The sequence below is a fragment of the Pseudopodoces humilis genome, chromosome 6, assembly GCF_049639895.1.
Source record: "Pseudopodoces humilis isolate 2021_Gansu_Grassland_sample_001 chromosome 6, ASM4963989v1, whole genome shotgun sequence".
NCBI classification, from domain to species: domain Eukaryota; kingdom Metazoa; phylum Chordata; class Aves; order Passeriformes; family Paridae; genus Pseudopodoces; species Pseudopodoces humilis.
The window spans coordinates 58,660,358-58,684,391 of record NC_142205.1 but is presented as its reverse complement, the minus strand read 5'-3'; the positions used below and the strand labels follow the sequence as shown (position 1 = coordinate 58,684,391).

Genomic DNA, 24,034 nt, shown 5'->3' with positions numbered 1-24,034 from the left:
TTTACAACTTACTGTAAGTTAACTAGAGCTGTGTTGGTGCTTCACTTTAAAGTAAAGGATAGTAGTTACTTAATTTTTAAAAAGCATTAGTGTGCATTTATATATACACTTTAACACTAACTATTGCAAGCTTTTTTGATAATAAAAAATACTGTTTCCCCTGTTCAATCTTCTTGGCCTAAAATTAGGATATAGGATGGTCTTAGGGTTCTTGTAAGGTTAATACTAAGTTAATAATAAGTTTCTCTAGAATTGAAATGAGACCAAGCATGGGAAAATACCCTGTCATTGTAACAATTGTACAATATTTGTGTTTGTATTTGTTTATTTTGATATGCAGTTTAAATGAGTCAGTCAGACCAGTCTTGTTTCACTTAGAAGGTGAACAAAGTGCAGGAGATCTTGCATCCTTTCTGTAAAAGAGATTACTGTCACTGAATTAAATAGAGCTAGAATTTCACCCACTTTTTTTTTTTTTTTTTTTTTTTTTTTTTAGGAAACAGCTCCTAATGCATCATATTTGGGAAGTTTTTTATACTAGATGAAGTCTTTTAGAAATGTCATTTATTTTAGTTTACTAATATACTGCCTGTATTTGGAATGATGGGGAGAGTTTACAGAAACAAGTTCTTTGACTCTTATTTCAATTCTATAGAATCATATCGTAGAATATTTGCAAAGTGCATATGGAACACAGATAATATTCAAACAGGAGGCTGGTGATCAGCATTAAATTACTAGGCTCTAAATTTTTCTACATCCACCTCTTTTCCTTCTTCACTTGCTCTGACAGTTACAGACCGTTTCTCTAATAGGGCTTGCATTTGAAGATAAGCCTGCATGTAAACAAATTAACTTTTCTTAAATGGAGAGTCATTTCATCTGCAATAATATACCAATTCATAAACTATCAGAAGCATATTTTTAAAGAAAGAAAAAGATAAATGACCCATTGTATAACACTTACTATTAGGCAGACTAGATGTCCCTGTGTTCTGGGAGATAAGACTCTTGTATTATTACACCCTAATAAAATGAGTTAATGTTTTAGTATCAGAGATAAAAGGACAGTTGGATATATTTAATAACCAAACTGAGAAACACTTAATTTTAGTTGTCTGTAGCAATATAACACAAATTCCCCTGTAAAACAAATTGCACTTTTGGAATATACTTTAATGTGCATTCGACAAAGGAGAAAATGAGGTGATTGAAGTTCAATTTGTAGCATGTTATTAACCATTTCCGCTTGACTAGATGTGTAAAAGGATAATGGATGAGGGTTTTATTATTGCCTTTCTGCTAAAATGAAGTGGTGTAAAAGATAAGGTGATGAGATTAATGAACATAAGGAAAAGGCGTAATCAATCAAACTCCAACAGGGTGATGAGATGACAGTACTTAAGATTTGCAAGGAGACATGTTTTTAAAAGTGGATTTTATCAACACTGACATTTTGTTTAGGTGGAATGCTAAGAAGCAAATATTTGGCAATTTTAGTTATTTTTTGGTGGGTTCAATTACTACTGTATGCTTGAAGCTTCAAAAATTAATGTAACAAATTAAAGTTAAATCTATTTAAATTTAAATCTATTGTTAAATTTAAAATTCACATTAAAACCCCCTATATGGTTATTAAAGGAGGATGAGCAAATACAACTTTTGTCAAGCAGGAAGGATGTTTTATTGATCAATTTGTCAGTTCTTCACTGGTGGAGCACTCCTAGATGTGTCTGGATGAGTTATTTTTAGTCTGTACTGCTGCCTCAAGTTTTGCATCCTAGTCATTTCAGCATTTCAGTCACTGGTTTTCATGTGCTCAGGGAAGAGTGAGAAATGTTTTCTTTGCCCTGTAATAAGTTCTCAAACATGAAACTCCACAAGTTTTCAAGTTCTAGCTCCTCAAATAGAAAATAGATTATCTTGCAGCAGTAAATCTACTAAAGTTTCTATCTCTAAATGTGTTCTTCTTTGTAGGGTGAGATATTTTATACTTCAGATCTCAAATCTTCTTTCCTCTAACACATATCTTAAAATTGTTACCCGCTTGAATATCTATAATGCTAACATGTTGTGGGAAAAAGAGATTACAGGTGTTTTACTTGTAAGTACTTCAGCTAGATAAAACCCTAAAGGTAGATCTTCTGCCTGAATTTTTTTTTTTTTTAAAGAAAGAAATAACATTTAGTTCCACACCAAAAATCACTTAAGAACTGCAAATACCACTGGAAAATCAGTTTCTAATGCCTTTAGTTTCCTGCTCCTTTTAAAAAACTGTACACCTTTTTCAAAAGGTGGAGCTGACTAGGAGGAGAGCTGTTATCCAGTGAGGGTCTTTTCCCTACTTGAGAAAAGATTTAAGAAGGGCTCCCACGTCATTCTTTCAAATGTGGTAAATTTACTTGAAAAGAGTTGCCTATTAAAAGGCTTCCTTAAGTTAGTTTTGTAAATGAAACATGCACAAGCAGGATAAATTGCTGTATTTTTACAAGGAACTTAGTTCTGGGCAGCACTTAGAGCAGAATGGATAGGATATTGCTATGGGGTTAGGATTTCCTAAAGAGAAGCAGTTGAAAGTACTTTTCGCTCTTGACTTCAGCATATATTAAACACTGTTAGGTACTGGCTGGAAACTGGGGCTTTTTCAATACTCCCACTTGGACTTGGCTTTTTCTGGCTCTCAGGAAAACTTCCAGTTGTGCAAAACAGCATTGTGGGTTTGAAAGACAAATGCATAACACAGACCAGATTAAAATTCTTCACAAGAGCTAATATTTTCACATAGACTTACTGCCCTCTCTCCTCCTGTCATCTGCAGAATTCTTTGATAGGCTTATTTTTTATTGGGCCCTCAGGAGTAGCAAGTTTTAGATTTAATACCCCAGGGGGAATGGCAAGGCAAATCATGTTGTTGGATCAATTGTTCAGCTATCCCCAGACTGCTGTCTGTGTATCTGTTACACTTGAATCACATTTTCAAGCCTTTCTTATCAATCATTTGGACTAGAAATGCAGTTTAATTTCCTATTGCATTTTTAAGCTGAAATAAGGGTTATGTTCTTGTTCTGTTACTCCAGAATTGTAGGTGTGGTTGTAGACCACACATTAGCTGTGCCTCTGTTAATCTTGGAAAAGGGTCTCTGCTTGTAGGAATGCTTTAAAGCTGAATTTATATTACGTTAGTTTAGCATGTACTAAGATGAGTATCAGCAGTTGTTGTATAAAACATCCTCTTCAAATGGCTTTTTTTTCTTTAAAAACATGGGCTATGTTTTAATTGGACAAATTATTTCTATGGGTAAAGGGTTCTCCCTTGCAGTCATGGGCCTTGGTCAATGATTGATTTCAGTCAGTTCTTTCACCTGAGAAATTAACTTACTTTTACAGGAATAGAAGACAAATGTAGGCATACAGGTACAAAATACAAAGTATGCTCATGTGGGACTTTGTTATAAAACAGAGCACATAGGAGACGTGTCCTTTGATAACTAAGATCAATTCCTCTATTTTGTTGTCATATCTGTATTTGCTTTGGTTTACAGTAAATGCAGTGAGTGGAGAAGGGCTTGAGCAGTGAAGGTTTTATAGCAGTTCTGTGCTATCTTCTTTTCCAGCATCTGAGGGCAAGAGGGAAAATTTGTTCAGTATTATATAGAGTCCTGGGCATCCCAAATGAGGTAAATGGATGTCAACCCCTTCAGCTGCCCCACTTTACTTGAAGGGGATTTGGTTCCTGCAGCACTTGAGAGTCTCTGCAGCACAAAGGTGGCATTAAGCCATTTTTGCATCCCCATCCCTTTGCAAGGAACATCTTCTGTGCCACATCTGTCATGGAACACAATGCAGAATCTTCCAATGTGAACGGCTGGCTTGGCAGCTCTGGAGTCTGACTTTTCTCCTTGCCTTCGAGAGGCACATCTGCTCTTCTATGTAGGGGCTTGCTTCCCATTAATGAGCTGATCAGATGCAGTCTTTCTTGATGACTGGTATTCTAGCTTCCTGCCAGATGTGTGGGGGAGGTTTTGTTTTGTTTTGTTTCTGATGATGGGATATGAAGGTCAGCTTACAGGTCACTGATTAAAAAAAAAAATCCTTCTTTTTTGGCATCAAAACTTCTTTTTCATTGCCCATTTGCTTTCTCTCCTCCTTCTGCAAGATCAGATGGAAACAGCAGACTCTGGACAGCTGCCAGTGTTGCAGGTGTAGTGGTTCCTTCTTAGTTGTAGTTGCTGCTTCCACTTGCACATGTTCTGACTGGAGAGACCTTTGCTGGCTACACAGAGAAGCAGCCCATGGGAGAAGTCATATCCTGAAAGTGGTGAAATAGGCAGGTGCAGGGCATGGCAGTGGAAATCTGACATGCCTATTCTCATTTGCTGTTCCAAATACAAATTTGAAGAGACATTTACAGTAAACATGAGCCTTATATTTCTAAAACAGAGGCTCCCCAGGCCAGTGATCACAGCACCAGCCTGACAGAACTCAAGAAGTGTTTGGACAACACTCTCAGGCACAGGGTGTGACTCTTGGGGATATCCCATACAGGGCTTGGGAAATTCTGTGATTAAAAAAAAAAAAATCAATGTCTAAATGTCTTTAAGAGACATCAAAACAGAGATGGCTCCTGCATTGTTTTCTGTGCCCTGCCTTTGAGATGTTTGGTCCTGCTTCTTACATTTCACCATACATAGTGAGTAATACTGCTGTGGATATAAACTGCTATGAGTCTGGCAGTTGTCCTCATTTTCAGACTCTGTACTTGTTAAAGATCAACCAATAGTCTGATAATGACTATCCTCCAACACTTTTCTGCACTAGAAATTTTATAAAAGGAGAGAGACCAACCAGACTTTAAACTTCAAAAATCTTTAAACTTAAGAAAAACCCAAATCTGCAACATTTTTGTCATTATATAAAAAAAGAAATCTCTGCTTGATTCCTTTTCACTATTTTTCTGGCACTTCCATCTTCCATCTTTGAAAGATTTTGAGAACTTTTTTTGAACTATTTTTTTTTTTTTTAATTGCAGTAGTGTTACAACATCATGGCATGGTTTTGAGCCACTAGTCCTATGTTGTCTTACTTCTGCTAGGAAACTTTCTGTATGATTTATATTTTCAAAATATTGATTATGGTCATACTTATTGCCTTGAAAACAAAGATTTTTTTTTTTTTCTTAATGAGAATACCAGATTCTAGGGAGTGTGCTAAAAACTTTTGAGGTTAAGATTTAAAAGAATTTTTATTTTATAACTTCCTTTCCAATAATAAAACATTTCCATAATGAATTAAATCTGAATTTGTATTTCTTTTTTGTGTTAGCTCAAAAGGAGACAGGAAGACAAATTAATTGATCTGTTTTTGGAGAGTGAAAATTTGGAACATCTAAAGCTTCCTGGTCTTTGTCTTTTAGTTGTCTGCATTAATAAAATTGAAGGTGAGCTAACTAACAAGGTAGCAACAGTTGTGGTAATACAAAGTTATGCACAAAATAAGAGAGTTGTGAAGGACTTTTTTAAGCCAACTAGACACATGCTTCTCAGCTGGATAGATAAAATGATGACAAAGGGAGTTTTCCCACCTAGTTTTCCAAAATTCTGTCTCACACAGGGTAATGATCATGGAATGCACCACTGCACATTCATTACTACAAAGTCTTAATACTGATAATACTTTATTTCAGCATTTTTAATGCAAATTCCACTATTTAATGTCACCAGCTTCGTTTGACAGCTTCTACACAGAGAGAAATAATTTCATGGAATTCTGCTCATTGATGCTTAAGCTCTCTTCTTGAGCTTTTGCAGGTAGTGTCATTTTTTCAATGTATACAAAATGAAATCAAAACAAGCTTTTTTTAGTATTTGCACTGTGTCTAACTGATGGAATTCGTTGACACATGAAATCATGAAGTTGTATGATTTAATGCAGTCCACAAAGGCTATGCTGAGTTATTTTTAAATGATTGAAAGATTCTTGGTTATGATTTGTTGTCTGTATCATTTTACATACCAGGTATATGAATGAATGTCAGTGCTGTGGCAAATAGCATAAACAGGTAACCCTGGTAGAGGAAAAAAAGTTGTCCTACCCCAGGTGATGTAAACATCTGTATGAGGCTTTCGTATCTACCTCTTGAGGAGCAGGTCCAACTAGCTCTTAAATCAGAATGTAACTAAATCAAGATATCAGTCAACTCCTACAAAGAATCTGTGAATTCCTGCAATTCTGGCTCCTTTTTATCATAAATAAACCTGCTGTCATATTTTCCAAACACAGGTGTAACTTTATGTCCTTAATTTTGCAGGGTTTGGATAGTGACCCAAACCTATATTAATTTTCTTCTTTTTGAACTTCCACTGTCTGAGGCTGCATAATTTACCTTGCATGACTGTCTTTAGCCATCAGATGTTACTGTTCTTTGGGTTAATTAAATGTTTTCTGATAGTGGTAATGAACCCCTGCTCTCTAAAACCCAGCAGGGTTAATCAAGAAGGAAAGGAAAAAAAAAAAATGTTTATGAGACCCAGTTGAGGGGAATAAGAGAATTGGTACTAAATTTGCTAACATTGTATACAGGTTTATTAGTCTATGTGAGCTGTTTAGAACCACGTAGTCAAACCAGAGAATTTCTAAAATACAGGCTCCCCCAGTAATTTTATTTCCAAATTAGATTGGGATAATCGGAAGGTTATCTCTTCTGAGAGTTAGTATAAGATCACTTTCAGAAAATTTACACTGTGTATTTTTTCATAATTAAATATAGCTCAAGTGGCAGGATAAAGGGAGAATATATATTGTGCATTCCTCTATTTTAATAATCTGGGAAATATTTTTCAAGTCATCACAAATTTACTGATATGTGGTCTTGGGCAGACTTTATTCTTATTATTGTTACTATTTCCAAGCACATAGTGTTTTATTTGTTTATTGGGTAGAGAGAAATGATTTCAAAACCGAATGGATCTAGAAGCACAACTAAATCCTAACAAAAGATTAAACTATTTACAGGTCCAAAGGCCTTAAGGTACTTGAGGCTAATATAAACAGCATACTGTGAAATAGGAATTTCAGTTTGTGTTAAATCTGTCTGTCCCCACCAGCTTCAGATAAAACAGTTCTATCCTCCTTGAGCACATCAATTTGCTAGTCAGTGGTTCATGTATCAAAGAGCATTCTGTGAAAATATCAATATCATTGGTTAATATAAATGAAATTAATTTTTAAAGCTGGGCTAAAGGTTGACATCTGAAAAATTGCATTACTTTGCAGAAGAGAAATTTCTGTCTTCCAGTGAAATTTCAGGTCATAAGGGCAAGTAATTTTCACAATCTTCAATGGGAACCAGTGAAATATGAACTTCATTGTCACCTAGCCCCAAAGCGATAAGATAAAATGAGCTGATACATCATTTGCTGTGGTTTTATCATCTCCTTCAGTAATTGGAAGAGAAAACATAAGAGTCCTTTACCACCCCCCTCCCCAATCCCTTCACCACCCACACCCAGGCATAAGCCATTTTGCTCTGATCAATACAAAGGTCACCGAGCGTTTATTTATTTATTTAATTTTTTTATGCCGGGTAAAACTGTCTAGTGGAACATTAAAGTAATGAATATGTTTAATTGAGTTTGTCACCCATGAAAATGCTGAACAGGATTGTGTAACAGACTGTGCATGCTCACACAGGGCACTGGCTGGGAGGCTGCTGCTCATTGCCTGTGGATTTCAGTGTAATAATTTTGTAAATGTCTGAGATTTAGAGCGAACATCGTATTTGTTGTCTCTTTGAGAAATCTAGAACAAACTGATAAGCAACTCTGATTTATTGAAGAGCACATTGATATTTAAGATTATTACCAGTCTGATCTAATTCCCTGTTAATTCAGTTGTATTTGAACAAAGAGCAGAATAAGACCCTTTCACTGTGAATCCTGCAGCCAGGAACTAAATAGTACCTGGACAGTAGAATCCAAGGATCCTCGGTTGCAAAGCTGAGGTTAAGGTATCTTGTGAACTGAGTTTCAGACTTTGTAGCCTCTGAGTGCTGTAATTTTGCCTTCCTGAGTAAAAATGACCCCAAATGACCTGGAATGCTGCTAGAATGCATTTATAAACTTTATCTCTCAATTGTAATCAAATTAGAATGTAAATCAAATGTTCTATATTTTTATTCAGTGTTTTTTTTTTCTTTGTCTTGTATTATAACTTGTTTAAAATTACACAAATGTGCATCAGCCTTTTAAATAAGCTATTTAGCTTTTATTTTACTCATGGCAGTTAAGTTGGCTGACGTTAAAGTAATATAATTATTCAATTACTGTTTCAGTTCTATAATCCATTTTCAGACTTAATTACTTCTAGCCTATTCACATTTTCAAGATCAATAGTACTTTTCTGTAAAATAAAATAAAATAAAACAAGTTGATTGGCTTGCTTAACAGGTAAAGCAAAATATTAATTTAGTTTTCAGTAAAATATTACTTTTCTAATTCAGGAGGCAGCTGTAGTGATGGGAGTGTTTTTTTTAACTATTGCATTAAGTCTTTGACAATAGACATTGTTTATGATAAACATTCAAGGAGGGTTTTGAAGAAAAGGTAGAATGGGGCATTTGTATTAAAAACTGTAAAATGGCAGAATAGCTTCCAAGTAAATGAGCATTTTAATGTTGGGAAATTAGCTGATATGTGACTGTAAATCGTGAACACTTACTTCTGTATGACCTTAATATGTGGTCAGCACTGTGCTACCTGAGTTTTCATGTAACTCTGATCTCAGAATCTCCTCCAAGTAGAGTTTGAAGCTGGCTGTTCTTTACTCACTAATTTCTTAGGGAGTTTCCTGCAGCTGTGCAGTGTTGGGGCCATCAGCATGAATACAGCAACTGAGTGCTGCTTCAGACCTTCATTTCTAATACTTGAAGTAAAAGAAGGGACTCTATGCAAAGGGAGAAGTAATTTTGTATTTTTAGTAATGTTGTCATGATTCATGTTCATCTGGTATTGCCAAAGTCTAATTACAGAACAGTTTGTCTGATGAGATTTTGGGAACCGTACAACTTTACAATTGTCTCATTTGTTTATATAATTGTTTAAATGAAATGGTAAACAGTATAAATTGTATTTTCTCCTGTAGGGTGTTGTATATTTTGAAAAAAATGAAATGTGCAGAGATTGAACTTCAATCTGATGTGTTAAATCAACTGAAATTCTGTAAATACTTTCTCACGTGGGAAAGGCAGTACTATTTCTGCAGATTAAATTAGATTGTACGCTCTGATTAGTCTCTGCTCCACAACTTGTTCCAAAAGTGGCCGCGACAAAAGGCAGAAATGAGTTGGTTTTAACTTCAGAATGTTATACAATAGTATGAAGAAGACAGTTGTTCTTAAATTCTGAGGTGGACCTCTGTATTGTGTGTCCTATGGGTGAAAACAGGCAAATGCAAAAATAGTTTTTGAAAGTTGTAATTCTGATGTCAAAAGTGATCTAAAAAAAACCAACAAAACAAACAAAAAACTCAAACTTTTGTTTGCCAGAATAAAAATGCTGAATTAAATTCGAAGAACGAGCCAGTTTCTGCAACTAGGAGTTTCTAATAATATTTTCTATGGAACAAAAGGTTGCACTGGATTTTCATAGGGAACACTTAGCAATACGCATGAAAGAAATGTGTTTGTACTCTGGACCTTTCATCTGCTCTAGGTGGAGTGATGAGTGGGAGCAGGGGCAGTGCTGCAGTTTCCATGGCAACTGGTTCACTGGCAGGCTAGACCTCTGTCTAGGGTGCTGTCAGTGCGCCCGGAGTTTCAGACAGCACAGTGTCCCAAAGAAGGTCTGCTCCCACCTAATCCAGTTTTAATTGAACTCCAGAGACTTTGAAGTGAGGCCGCAAAGCAGGCAGACCCTGCTCCAGCCCGGAATGAAGGCCTTGCTCAGCACAGCCTCAGCTGCTTGTGTCTCCTGATCAGTTTTGTTAATGAGTGCTTCAGATAATGGTTACAGTGGTGGCTGCAGGTGTTTCTGTGGTGCGGTTCCAGTTCCTGCTGTAAATCCTCTCTCACTGAATTCAGTAACTTCACCGTGGCTCTACGAGGTGCACAATGCAAGCCACCTCTGCTCTTTTCAAGTTGGTGCTTTTCCTTCCAGTTTTGAGGAGGTTGGAAACAGCAAGGTCTGGGGCTTGTGCAGGATTCCCACTCTCACCGAAAATGCTCATTTCACAGGGTAAAAGTAATAATTATTTACTGTGCTGGTTTTGCTCAGAGCATCCACACAGATAGAGTTTGAATTTGCCATGCGCAGACCGATGGGGAGAAACAGGCTGTTGTGTTTTATTGTTACAGAAAAGTGGAGGTTACCACATTGCTGTCTGTGTTAAAAAAAAACAATCATTGCAATTAGAAGCTACAATTTCAAGATCATAAGGTGGATGAATAGCAGCAAAAAGTACTAAGAAATTTCTGTGCATGAGCACTGCAACTTTGTCTCCTTTGTAACCTCTTTTGATGTTGTATTCTTAGAGGATATTTATATGTGTGTGACAAAAGCCAACTGCAGCGGTTCTGAACAGCACCACAGAATTATACAAATCTGCCAATTAGTGTGGATGGGCTATGGGTGTGCTGTGAGAAGTGTCAGTGTGGCCCAAGTCTGTTAGTTCCCCAGTTCCAGAAATGTTTAGCAACCACTGACAATCTCTGGTCCTTTCATCACTTTTCTAAAATTTAGTACTGGAATAATTACGTAGTTTTTCCTTCTCTTTCTGTGTGTATGTGTGTGTGTTTGCTGGGAGAGAAGTTGACTGTGGCACTTGTATTGAGGTGAAGATGAGGGATTAAGTAAAAAGAAAGAAGGTGTGGGGGATGATATGCTTTGTATGTTCTGATCTGTGCTATCAGCTTTTAGTTTACCAGTCTTGTTTGCTTATAATTCACAAAGCTGGTGCAATATTTTGCACTATATTGTGTAGTGCTTTTATAATGCATCTGCTCCCTGTGCTACAAAAATGCAGGTTTTATTTGTCAATATATGCTACATGCGAGGCAAAATCCTCCTTTGTTAAAAACCTGTAAACAAATTATTGGTTTCATTAATAGTCTTTGTTATATTAAGGACTTGAATTTCACTTGTTTTGTTTTTATACACAATATATTGCTCAAGTGAAACTGTGGTAAGAGTGATGTTAATAAGGATTGCATCTGAGTCTCCTTTTCTGTGATGGGTTTCTATTAAGTGCTTTCGTGATTGGTAAAATTGACAAATCTCAGATTTTCCTTCTCCTATAATTTGTTAATCTGAGGTAGAGAAGTGTCCAGTCTCTCTGTCCCTTAACACTTACATGATTAAGCTTTGAAATGAAAAGGAGAAAGTGAAGCAACAAAGAAACAATGTGGCTGAGGACTGAAAATGGGATTAGTTTGAATTGTGAAGGCAGACTAAGCATCTGTGTCTGTCAGATGGGATGACAGGAATTGTAACAAGTTACTTTGACAATCGCTTACTCCATAGAGAGATTATGCTGAGTTCATTTGCAGGTTTGTGTTTAACCTCAGCTGACAAAATGATACTTAACCTCTTATACAGCAAACCTTTTACAGTTCCATAATTAGTGAATGCTGCCTTAATGATAAACCTAAGGAACATTTTATTTTCTTTAAAGACATTTTTTTCTTGCTTATTTGTTACAGGCCTGTTATTACAACGCTGAAGGGAGTGCAGATAGATGTAGTGCTACTAGAAATACATTTCAGAATAGGGTTTTATGCTTTGCTGAAGTGCCGAACATTTAATAATGTTTTTGAAGCTCTGAAACTGTTATGAAAAATAGATAGTTGTCTTTAAAGGAAAAAAAATGCAAGCAAATGTTTAAAATATTTGACATGAGTAGTTGAATTCAGGAGTACAAAAATGCATTAGAGATTCATAAGATGATTTGAAGTTTGAGCGTATTTTACTTTTGTTGCAGGTTTTGCAGGTAATTGGTAGAATCCATGTTTGTGGGTCAAAGAGTTTCTCTTTTGCAAGGTATTACCTGTCCAGCTAACATATTTAAAACATCCTCTCTGTCTCTTTCTCCTAGATTCTGGCATATACAGAAGGACTCCATGGAAAATGGCTCTTCTCAGAGATTCGATCTATCTTTTCCCGACGTTACCTCTTGCAAAATACAGCACTGGAGATATTCATGGCAAATAGAGGTACAGTGAATTTAAAGAAATGACAAGTGTGGATGTGGGGACACGTGCATTCTGTTTGGATGTTTAGTCACATCTGTTTCGACATGGATTTGCATAGATAGAGGAAGGGCTTGGATTAAATGCATCAGTATTTAAGTCAATATTTTTTTGTAATTTAGTTTCTCCTTCCATTTTTTTTTTGAATTATAGATTGTGATGAAACATGAAAACTGTGCATATCAATGCCTCACTTTCATTTATATCCACATGTTTATTTGGCATTCTTTGAGGAGTACTGCTCAAGACAGTCCTACCTCTGATCTGTTATGCATAAAGGATTTTTTCTCCCCTTGGAGGGTAGATAATTGTTAGTTGTACACACCAAGAACAATGGAATGAAATAATTTCACTACTGGATTAGACCAGTGACTTCCCTGCCTGTCATGCTTTATTTAAAATGTAGAGCATTTTTTTGGTAATGATAATGTCCAACAGAATATTAATCATATGCATAAACACTTGTTGTACTCTCTGAAGTCATAAATGGCCACTAGTGATACCGTAATTAGATTGTTATTTAGATTTTTAGGTTGCTGTTTCATAAGTGTCATTCACATGTTTCAGACGAAATAGGAAGACAGTATTTCGAAGACTACTACTAGAAAATATCTAGAAAGTAAATTAGTAAATGTATGAACCAGTTAATACATACGTTTTTTAAAAATTAGTAAATGTATGAACCAGTTAATACATACGTTTTTTAATTACTTCTAGACAGTCAATCTCTGCATATAGGTTTAATTCCTATTCATAAAAGAAAACAAATGTAGACCTTGTAAAATGTGCAACAGTGACAACTTCTGTTGAAATTCCTGTTATAAAAGTGTGATATATTAAAGGAGTTCTGGAGATTAAAAAAACCCAAACAAATCTACAATGATCTGAAGGAAACTTGTCTGATCTGTTGAACACTTGAGCTTAGGGTTGCATTGTGTTGGTTGAGCAAGTCTGAAATGTGTAAAATCATGCTATATTTCAACTCTCATACTCACAGTGGGTGTCATGTTCAACTTCCCTGATCAAGCAACAGTGAAGAAAGTGGTTAACTGTCTACCTCGGGTTGGTATTGGTACCATCTTTGGACTACCCCAGACCAGGTATTTCATAATCTGAGTTTATTTTATCTGTCAGTTCTAAGAGTTCTTTGGGGTTTTTTTTATCAAACCAGCCTACATGGTATGAAGCATTTACACCTGCTGGTTTACATAACATGCAGCAGGAAGTATCTTTTTTGTTGTTACTTGAAATTTTTTATTTTTAATAGATTCCTGTACATAGAAATGGGATTAAAATAGTTCAGGATGTTTTCTGATATTATTTGTTGGTTTTTTATGGAGTCCAGAATCAAAAAATCTCTTGGATTGCAATTATAGCCACTCCATAAGAATATCAAGATTTCTATTTACAGAAACTCTGTGTGAAAAATTTTAAATGTATGTTGAAGACACATTTGCTCAAGATTTCACATCCATTTGTACTGATCAATTTGTTTGCAACATAATGGGGCTTGTTAAAAAAAGTTACAGTTTCCTTGAATTGTTTACCAATACCTGTAAAGCTTTGTTAACTAAGACTACTTATAGATTTCTTTTCTTCCTCTTTAAGTGATGTGGGTTTGGTATTTGCAGATGTTTTTGTTATGAACAAAACAGTCTTGGGAATTTTATGATAAACTCTTCTCTGTTTAATTTATCACTCCAAGGACTGACTCTACAGTCTTCTTTCATAAACATTAGGAAATCTGGCATCAAATTCTGAAAGTTTGAGTTATTTATGACTAACTCTTCAACACTGCCCAGAATTTAAATCTCAAGAGGATGGACTTCATAATGAAATTCTATCATCTTATCATTGTTTTCCTTTGTTCTTGAGGGATTTAAAAAACCTCTCCTTAAAGATGACTTTATTCTTACATGAAATCTAAAAGTATTGTAATCTTCTTATTTAATGATATTCCAGCTCTCTAAATCTCCAGTAACATATTTCTGTAATACATCAAGCCATCACGGAGCATCTGAATTTGCACAGCTGTAAAGGTTTCTGTTGGAAATTTTTCAAACCTTGACATATCCAGCTGTCAGATACTTTAATTCTTTTATTCTTATTAGATTATAAAACTTTAAAAATGAACTTCAAGTATCCAAGTGGCATTTTGACCTCAAGAGAAATCTAGCATAGACCTGGTAGAAAGAATGTTTACTACTGCCACTAAAAATCAGGTATGTAAAAAAGGAAGACCCACCCAGGTTTCTCATTATTTTTTTTCCAATTATCTTTTGTTTTCAGACGCATTTCTTTGGCTAGTCCACGACAGATCTTCAAAGCTTCCAATATGACTCAGCGGTGGCAACACCGAGAGATTTCCAACTTTGAATACTTGATGTTTCTAAACACTATAGCAGGTATTGCTAATTACTGTACATCCAAATTACTGTAATTACACAGAAAAGGAATTAATCATGGCACAGTCTCAACAGTCATAGGGCACAACTAGATTTTGCTCTTTTAATGAGTAATTTTTTCGATGTATGATTTTGTCCTGAAGAACTTCACAAAAATCGTCCTAAATTTCCTTTATTTGTAATTGTATTTATAGTTATGTAAGACTAGAGAGGTATTAATAATGCTGTACTGAGCTGCACTTAAAATCAGCATATCATGACTGTTTTGGGGGGACAGGAACTATATAGATTGTCAATTATTTAGGAAAGCCTCAAACATAGGAACTTATTTATCTTCAGTATTCTAAGTTGTAATTTTCATAAGTACTATCCTCCCTAAATATCATAGGTGCAACAAGTTCTCTGCAGGGCTGGGAAATCTCAGCCAGGGAGCAGGAGATTTATTTACTCAATAAATACCACTGTTACAGGATGCATGGTTGGTCTCAAAAAAGGGTGCAATGCCTGGATTGCCAGTGCTGCTATTCTAAGACACCCTTAATCCAAACCCAGCCCTAATTTGTATCCACTTATTTTTGTCCTAACCACTCATTCTGTAAATACTAAGCTGTATTTTGTTTAACCCATCTTAACCCATCAGCTTCTAACCAGCTGGGCTTCAGTTTACTAAGTGGAGGCTGACTGTTGGGTCTCATGACATCCCTTTTATTTTCCAACTTATTCTGTCCTCTGAGCAATTTAGAAAATTTCTCAATTTTCAGCTGTTTTCTGTGGTATTGACAGTGGTGAAAGGTCTGTTAATTCCCTTTCAGGCTTGGTCTTGCTAACACGATTGATATAACAAATGCCTGTGCTTGCACTAATTGCATTTTATACAAATGGTCAGTTTTGGTGTTTTCTGTAATCAGTCATCAAGTCAGAGGTGCCAAGATGCTGGCAGATTTTTAAAAGTAAGGGTCGATCTGCTTGCCTCATTACTGCTCCAGCTGAATGAGGCACATCATGACACTGTTTCCTGTGGCTCTAATGAATGACCCTTTTCAGCTTTAATATATTACTGAAATAATAAATTGAATTCTTGTCTGCTTGGTGTTTGAGGTTAAAAGAAGCAAAAAGATAACATTATGGAAAGAGGGAAAGTTGAGTTGCCCATGATAGGGAGTTAAAAGAAAGATAGTTATCCCAGTGTCATGTAAGTAACCTTAATCCTCAATAAGGGAGAATGTGCAATACAGCCAAGTGATTAGGGAAAGACTGACTCTACCATTTAAAAATTTTGCAAACCAGTATGGAAAAATACTGAGTGGTATAAGAAAACTGGAAGGAGAAAAGCTTTGGTGGAGGTTTAGAAAATGTTTTCTGACAACCTTACAGGCTGGATTGTAAAATAATATTCCTGGGGAAGAGGTTAAAGCCTGTCTTTGGAGACTTCTAAGAGCAAGCTGAACAAAATCTCAAGAACACGCTGATTGAAGATGATTTGAATAAATGAGCCTCTGCAACAATATAACAAAAAGAGACAGGATGAGTGTAAAAACTGCATTTTTAACTTAGAAACCAGGCTTTGGGGTGTGTATATCTGCATGGTATATGTTTATTCTGATTGAATATTTTGGTTTTACTGGAAGAAGTGTATTATTTCCATCTTAGATACATGCAGATGTACACATGAACCTGTATCCAGACCAAATTTTTTTGTCATGGTAAATGTTGGCATATCCATAGATGGACAATGGGCAAGGATGAATTTCCCTCAAAGTGAATTCCCTAGATAGAACAGTTATTAATTGAAAAGTTCTTTAGTCTAAATGTCTGAGCTACTTCATTCTTCTTTCACATATTGTATTTAAGACTGTATGTAAAAAGAATGCTTTAATTTTTAGCATCAACAAAAATCATTGACCCTCCATTTTTTCAAGTGTTTCACCTTAAGGAGACAGAAGACAAGATGATGTAAACAAAGAAAGGATAAATGCTTAGGAAATGAGTGAAATTAACTGTGAAACTTACTGTATGCAAAAGAGTTTACAATTAAAGTAAAATGGGTAAAATGGGCTGAAATGTTTTAGATTAAATACTAGCATATTGTCAACTTTACCATTATCATTTCAATAAAGCAAATTATAATATTGAAATGATAACAGATCTGATATAAACTGCAGTTCTTTCAAACAGCTTATAAAGTTCTATTGTTGTATCTTTAGAGACACATTTTGGTTAAATATAACTCTTTATTCACAGTGGGGGATTTTTTGTTGTTTGTCAGGTCGAACTTACAATGATTTGAATCAGTACCCTGTCTTCCCTTGGATTATCACCAACTATGAGTCAGAGGAGTTGGACCTCACACTTCCTAGCAACTTCAGGGATTTGTCTAAGGTATTTGTCATCAAATATACCTTTATATTTTTATCATAGCAGTTTGCAGTCTTGTAAGCATTTTCTGCTATGTTTAATACATTAATGTTACCTGCACAACCATTAACAGTGTTTAATTTCTTCATGTGTGTACTGATTGTAGGAATCAGATTGTGTAAAAATTAATGCATTCTTATTGCTTCTGATTGTATCAACCTAATAATTGTTGTTGGAAGGTGTTCTTAGTTGGAACATTACATTACATTTCATTTCAAATTTTAATGAAGTTAGAAATGCTGAGTTGTGCTTTTTGTAGTAGCAAACTTTGCGATACCATTTTATTTTAGGTACTTTTAAATCACTGCCCATATTCCAATGAGTAGAAACTTTATTTTATTACTTCCTCTATGTAGCCTTTCTGTATGCTGGATTAATTCAGCTGTCCTTTCTCAGACAGACATTGGCAGGTTTGAACAACTTTTCCAAACAATTCCTTTCTGGCAGAGTAGCCTTGTGGGTTTTTTCAGCAGTCCCCCCCACCATTTGCAGATTCAATATACAGCCTGTTTATGGAATGTGATTATTCTCTTGCAATGCTTTTCCAAAAAGGACTATTTCATTTTTCAAAGTAGGAGTATCTCTTATTTTCTCTGCAAAGACTGGGTGCACTGATCAGCAAGCAGGATCTTTTTCTAAAAGGTGACTTTTATGGGAAATGATTGGCATGGAGCAATATAATAGCAATATAGCTAATTAGTAGAAAAGGTAAGGAGAGTATTTTAATGATAGCTTTTTTGTTTTTTAAAAGTCTCATATAAATTGGTAATTTGCTACTAAAAAAATCCCTGTGGACATATGGAAGCTTTAGAAGTTTCTGCTTTCAGTTTGCAGTTGATTAAACTGCACCTAAACATAGGTGTGTTAAAAAGATTAATTACTGATTTAGTATTTTAATCTTAAAAAACATACTGTATAGTCAGCAAATATATAGACAAATAAACACACACATATATATATACATGTCTATTTGTATATATATTTGAATATATGTGTGTATGTATATATTTGAAGACTGTACCATGCCTTTTGAATGTGTATATGTACACAATTAAAGCCAAAGCAGAGATTCTGAGGTACTATTGTTATAACTTTTCCTAACAGTGTTATTTAATGTGAATAAGTCATTAATTCTAAGGTCTCAGAGAATGTCTGCCTGAGACAGATCCACGTTCATGTGTAAACCTGCACATATTTTATATTTTAACGAATCTTTAAAAGGTAAACATTTATTTATTTTAAAATATTTTTTTCTTGTGGAATTCAATAAATGCTATTTAATAATCCCCTGGCCAGAAATTATCTGAAGGTAGTTTACAGCCAGAAATATCTATGGCCAAGCTAGAGTACTCTTGTGAATTGCACTTAAATCAGCATTGAAAACTTAAAAGTAACATCAGCCCTGGGTACCTTGAGTTAGTACATAAATTAAACGTACTAATCATTAAAAAATACCTTGGTGATGACATGGTTTTTGCAACCTCATTTTCCATTAACTTATTGCTAAGCGATGCTTCTGCATAGATCATGTAATTGCTGAAATAACTGGAGATATGGAAAAGGACTCTCTAGGTGCTGTACTTCTGAGGGGTCTCCTTTTAATTGTATTTTCATTTGTAAAGAGTCAGTTCAATCAGCACTGTAGTCCTGGTCTTTCTTCCTGCCTGAAACAGAACATTTTTCCCTCATTTTAAGTCAGGTACTGCACTTACCTCCATTTCAGAGATTGGATAGTAAACCTGCTCTATGTGGTTTTTTATTAACATTGACTGGTTATATGGATTTCTCTGTTCATGAAAGCAGTCTTTGAGGAGGATTGCTAAGTGTGCTTTCAGTTCTGAGGGAATCTTTCCATTGCTGGTGCTGAGGGAGGACATTACTTTGAGATTGCATCTCTAGCTATATTCAACCTTCTCAAGCATTTGCTGGAAAACTGGGACCTTTAAACAGCACATAGTTATTGCATATATACTATATATATATACAGATACACACGAGAGTCTTTATGTCATACCTGTTTCAAATAAAGCAGTTCAAGTTTTTGTTACTGTTTGGGCAATTCTAGCAGTATCAGCTCCAAGAAGCTTAAATGTTAAACTTTGTGTCAGAGGATGAATTTGTGACAAGTATCTGGAAGACCTTGCTAATATTCTGCTATGAAAATTTGTGGATGTCATGTATATTATGATATTTTCATTGTAGCACTATTATCTTGGGGGGGTAATGCTTCCAAATATGTGCTAATTACATATTGTAGCATGTCTATGCTTTTGCACTGCTAAAGCTTGTAAAAATATTTAAAGATATTTCACTTAAATATATACATGGTTTTGTCAGTTATTTCTTCTTTCCTTCTGCATGCCCAGAAAGTCATCACAGTTTACTGCTCCCATTGTGTAAAAAAAATGGAAACTTTGATTTTGATCTGGCAGAAAGGAAGTCAAGTCAATATCTTTACTTTTTTTTTGGTTCCTAAGACAATGAGAATTTCCTTTTTAAAAATTATTTAGAAATTGTAAGTGAAGTGTCAAATCTAAGTAACAGTTTTTTTAATGTGTCAGCTAGGAGTCCACAATTAGTACAGATTTAAAGAGCTGCAGAGTGTAGGTTAAACTAACACTTTATTTAAGCAGCTTCTTAGGGCACTGTTTTGAACATCAGTCACACAATGATAAACCAAAGCAACTGAAATGGATTGTGGTTAATATTGCTGTCAGCCTGACGAAGGCTCCTGACAAATGCCAGGAGTGCACTGCCAGTCTCTTACCCTGCTTTGACTCAAATGTTTGTTCTTTAAGAGGTGACTGTGGTTTAGAATGAGTATTACATATTATATTTATAGAGGTATATATTTTATTTACACAACAGGCACAGTTTCCCACCAGAACATGGGGCTTTTTCTGCATTACTTATGTCATTCATAAGAACATTCTTTTATTCAGTCAAAGCAGTAAACTGCATTGTATTTCTGAACTTGGGTAAGGAAAGAAAACAGAAGTAAGAATACGTGGCAAATACTGAGATATGGAAGCATGATTTTATACTTTCAAAAGTTTGTTACAAGATCTTGCTATATGCAAGGAGCTGTTCATAATTTTCCTCTCATAAGGCACAACATTTGTGTAAGATCATAAACTGACACTACTGGGAGAAGAAATTTATGCTCTCTTAAATCTTCTTTTCTCTGCACTATAGCTACATGTGTACATAATAATATTTTTATTCATATCTTTATCTATTCTATGCAATATTTGCTAAATCATCATCAATTTTATAGAGGCTGTTATGTATGTATTGACTTCTTTTCCAGTCAAGTGTACCAAAGCGACAAATAGATCTCACCTTCAGTGAAGTGAGGTGTTTAATTGGTATGTGGGAGCCACTAATAAAAACACACCTTGACAGAAGAGAAGTAATAGATTTTTTTACTATGAAAAATTAAAGAAGCTTTGTTGTTCTGATGTCAACTTTGCTGTTGGGTGTTCTTCAGCATGCCAGCCTGAATTTTGTTTCAGGGTGCCCATTTCAGGAGCACAAACGCACTGCATGAAAAACTTGTGCTCCATATTTTCCCTCGTGTGGAAGCAGATTGGGATAGGCATTGAATTTGCTTAGTTATTTACCTCCTGGCAAAGAGGTAGAAACTAAAAATGTTTTGATGTGAACCTATTACAGTTTTGCAAATTTTTAAAAGAAATCTTTTTGTCTAGAGAGGCATTAAAATCTGTACAGACATGCTGTGAATCAAGTGCTTTCATGTAGGAAATGTAAATTACATTTTATTCAGCTCATGCTGAATACACACAAAAGGAGTGCACTTAAAACTGATGAACTCACCAGGACTCATTGTCCATCTAAGCATGAAGTGTGTTCAAAAATTGGACATTAAAGGAGGATGAGAGGAACAGTGTGAGAAATAACAAGAGTGGGTGCAATGGCTGTGTCTTATTTTGATAGGCAATTACATCTGGAATTTAGGTGCTAAAACTTTGGAGGCTTGGCACTGCTGGGCTCAGCACCTGTCCTGGCTGCCTTGTAATTGGTATTTCAGGTAGGAAATTTGTCATCTGTATCTGTGACAAAAGATACCACTTAGTTAAAAGGTATTCCAAAGTCAGACAGGATAACCTCAGAAGGAAGGTACAAATATTTTTTCTTTCAGGATGCTTCATGTGAATCCCTGCTTGAAACAGGACATTACAGGAAATAAAATATTTCAAAATTTGTATTGAGATCCATGGTACTTACGAGAAGGTCCATTAAATTTTCTAGAATTTTGGATATCTCAAGAAACAGTGTTAGGGGTATTAAGACCAGCCTGAATGATACCAGGGATATCAGTGATATCTGGAAAGAACACACGTTTCTCATTATTCATTTTATATTCTGTTACGGATTTTGTTATTTTTAGTATAAAGTATATTTATCAGATTCTCTCCATTTTCATGCTTTTTTTGTGAAACACACGTTGCTTCTTGGAGGAGAGGAGCACTTCATCCTCCCTAAAATGTAGGTCGACAGACCTAAACATTTGACATAACCATGTTGGGAGAAACTTTCAGAAGAAGGGAGGAATACAAACAAGAAGTATTCTGAGCAGAACCTTTCTTATGTTGGTTCCATTTAGAAAACCATAAAAGAGCAAAATCTAGCTGGAAGAATGAAGACTCTTTTCCTGATCTGGTTTATTTGCATACACAGAGAGCTGAAAAGGGAAGGTGGGAAGAGAATTGTAAAGATTGTCTTTGAAGGAGGCTGTGTAAGATTATTAAGTTCACATCCCATGACAGTGCTAGAACTTTAGGACTATTATGGGCTTTCTTTGTTTAGATTGGATAATCTGTTTTTTAATTAGAAACAGTACAAACTAAAGTGTTGAGTAGTCTACTAGATTGCCTTGAAAGTTTTGACTTAATGGTATAATTTTTTCCCAGTTCTAAATGGGGAAAAGTGATTTTGTGAAACTCTGGAATGCCAGTGACACTCAGACAGATGCTGTCCTGAGCGATAAAGTGGGTCAATTATCCTTTCTGACAGCTGAGCCGATGTGTTGTATCATTTCTGGAAGCACACTTGCCAAAATTGGGAGACAGAGCTGCAAACGGCCCCAAGGGTCCGTGGCCGATGTGCCACAGCTCTCTGTCCCTGTCCCTCTGTCCCCAGCCCGTGTCTGCAGCACCAGGGTCAGGGAGCCTCCCAGAGCGAGCCTCGTCCCCGCCAGCCTCGGCGCCTGGGCTTCAGCACCACGGACAGGGACACCCTGAGACTTTCGGGGGAAAAGCGCAGGGATGGGCACAGCTACGAGAAAGACCGATTTGTTTAAATTAAATAGCTATTGGTGGTTAAGGCTGACTTACACACGGCCATTAGAGACACTCAGCTATTTGGATTTTAGTGTCAATTTCCTGTTTTGCTTTAAGAATGGAGATTGAGTTGATATGTTGATTTGAGTTTCATGCAATATCTATCTCAGGACCTTTTTTGCAATAAACAAGTGCTTTCCATGTATTTTCCAACAAACATGTGATTTCCATAGTGGTCTGTTTCTCCACAACTTCTGTGGAGACCTGCTGAGGCTGGAACTTGACCCAAATACATCTCTGAGATGCTTTATCAAAACATATTTTCTGAAATCCTACTCTTAGTACAGATAGATTTACAAAAAAAAAAAAAAATGTTGCTCTGTGACAGTGTCATAACCATCCTTTTATAGCATCACCTTTGGGGTTTTTTTTTGTCTTTAGTTGATTATTCTCTGTGTCATACCACCTCCTCTAAATATTATAAAGAATATTACAAGTGGATGATAGAATGAATCTCATTGCCATTCTTACTTTCTCTTCCATGTTCTCTTCCCACCAGAGGCTTACTTTCTGAAGTCACAAGAAGCATATTATTTGTACATCAGATGCATATATCAGTTTCTAGCTATCTTCAAGCAGTCTTTTAAAATGTTTTAAAGAATTTATTTAGGTATTAGGGCAAAAGCCAAATTTATAGGGTCAGAAAGAATAATTTTGGTAATAAGCCTAATCTTAATCTTGCTTTGCCTCAAGGAGAAATATAGTTTGGAATGTAGAAAATCCCAAATACACGAAAAACTGTAGCTCAGAATTAACCACAGATGTTCAAAATTATATTCTAAGTTTGTATCTGCTGTTATTGTCCATCTTGCTCTTGTTTCAGTTTTAGGTGCTCTGGACATATGTCATCTTCCAATTGGAAATTAACTGAGGGAGGTTCATGACATTGTAAATGATCACAAGAAATCATGTGGTACATGTTTGGTCATAAAATCTTCTAGAAATCAAAATAAAATAATTTCACACACATGTCTTGGGCCACAGACATTTTTAATGTGTGTTTTCTGTCTTCTGTAAAGTGAAAGTTATTCTCTTGCTAGTCTCTCTTCCTTTTTATATTCACACATTTGAACTCAGCAGATTATGGATGCTACAGCACACATCTGTGTAACTCAGATTTCTGAACAAGCATGATGGTGGCCAAGTTAAAAATTGCACTCATATGGGAAATGAATACGGGATTTTTCTCACCTAGCTAGAGCTGTCTAAAACTGAGTTGGTCAAACTCCTAGGAGCAGAAGGCCTCTGGGGGTCAAACAACAATCCAGGTTTAAAAAATAGTGGTCAGAAAATGAGGTAATGGTAAAATAATGATAATCTTGGTTTAAGGAGGAGTTTAAGGTAGTTCTCAGGTCATGGACCTTGATGCACAATTCAGATGATCTTTCCAAAACTCAAACATCAACAGATAAAAATGTAGATCAAATGAGGGAAATCAATACAAAAAAAATTATGAAGAAAAAATTGTGTGATCCTAAAAGCTTGAGGTGAATAATTAAAAAAGATTAATTAAAATAATTTAGGTATCATATCCAGCCATGTTCAGGTCAGAAGCACAGAAAATAGACCCTTATCTGTGGTGCCTGGTTTTGACACCCAAGAGAGCACCTAAG

General features: G+C 35.5%; 1 protein-coding gene across 6 annotated transcripts in view; it reads left to right on the top strand.

The window, feature by feature from the left end:
• The window catches only part of LRBA (LPS responsive beige-like anchor protein), a 369,063-nt gene that overhangs the window by 233,951 nt on the left and 111,078 nt on the right, over positions 1 to 24,034 (top strand). For all 6 annotated transcript variants that reach the window (XM_088057132.1, XM_014254789.2, XM_014254786.2 and 3 more), the window contains 4 exons: positions 12,085 to 12,202; positions 13,236 to 13,338; positions 14,528 to 14,643; positions 16,910 to 17,022. In XM_088057132.1, coding sequence (XP_087913258.1) covers positions 12,085 to 12,202; positions 13,236 to 13,338; positions 14,528 to 14,643; positions 16,910 to 17,022 — 450 coding nt within the window. The remainder of the gene's footprint in view (positions 1 to 12,084; positions 12,203 to 13,235; positions 13,339 to 14,527; positions 14,644 to 16,909; positions 17,023 to 24,034) is intronic.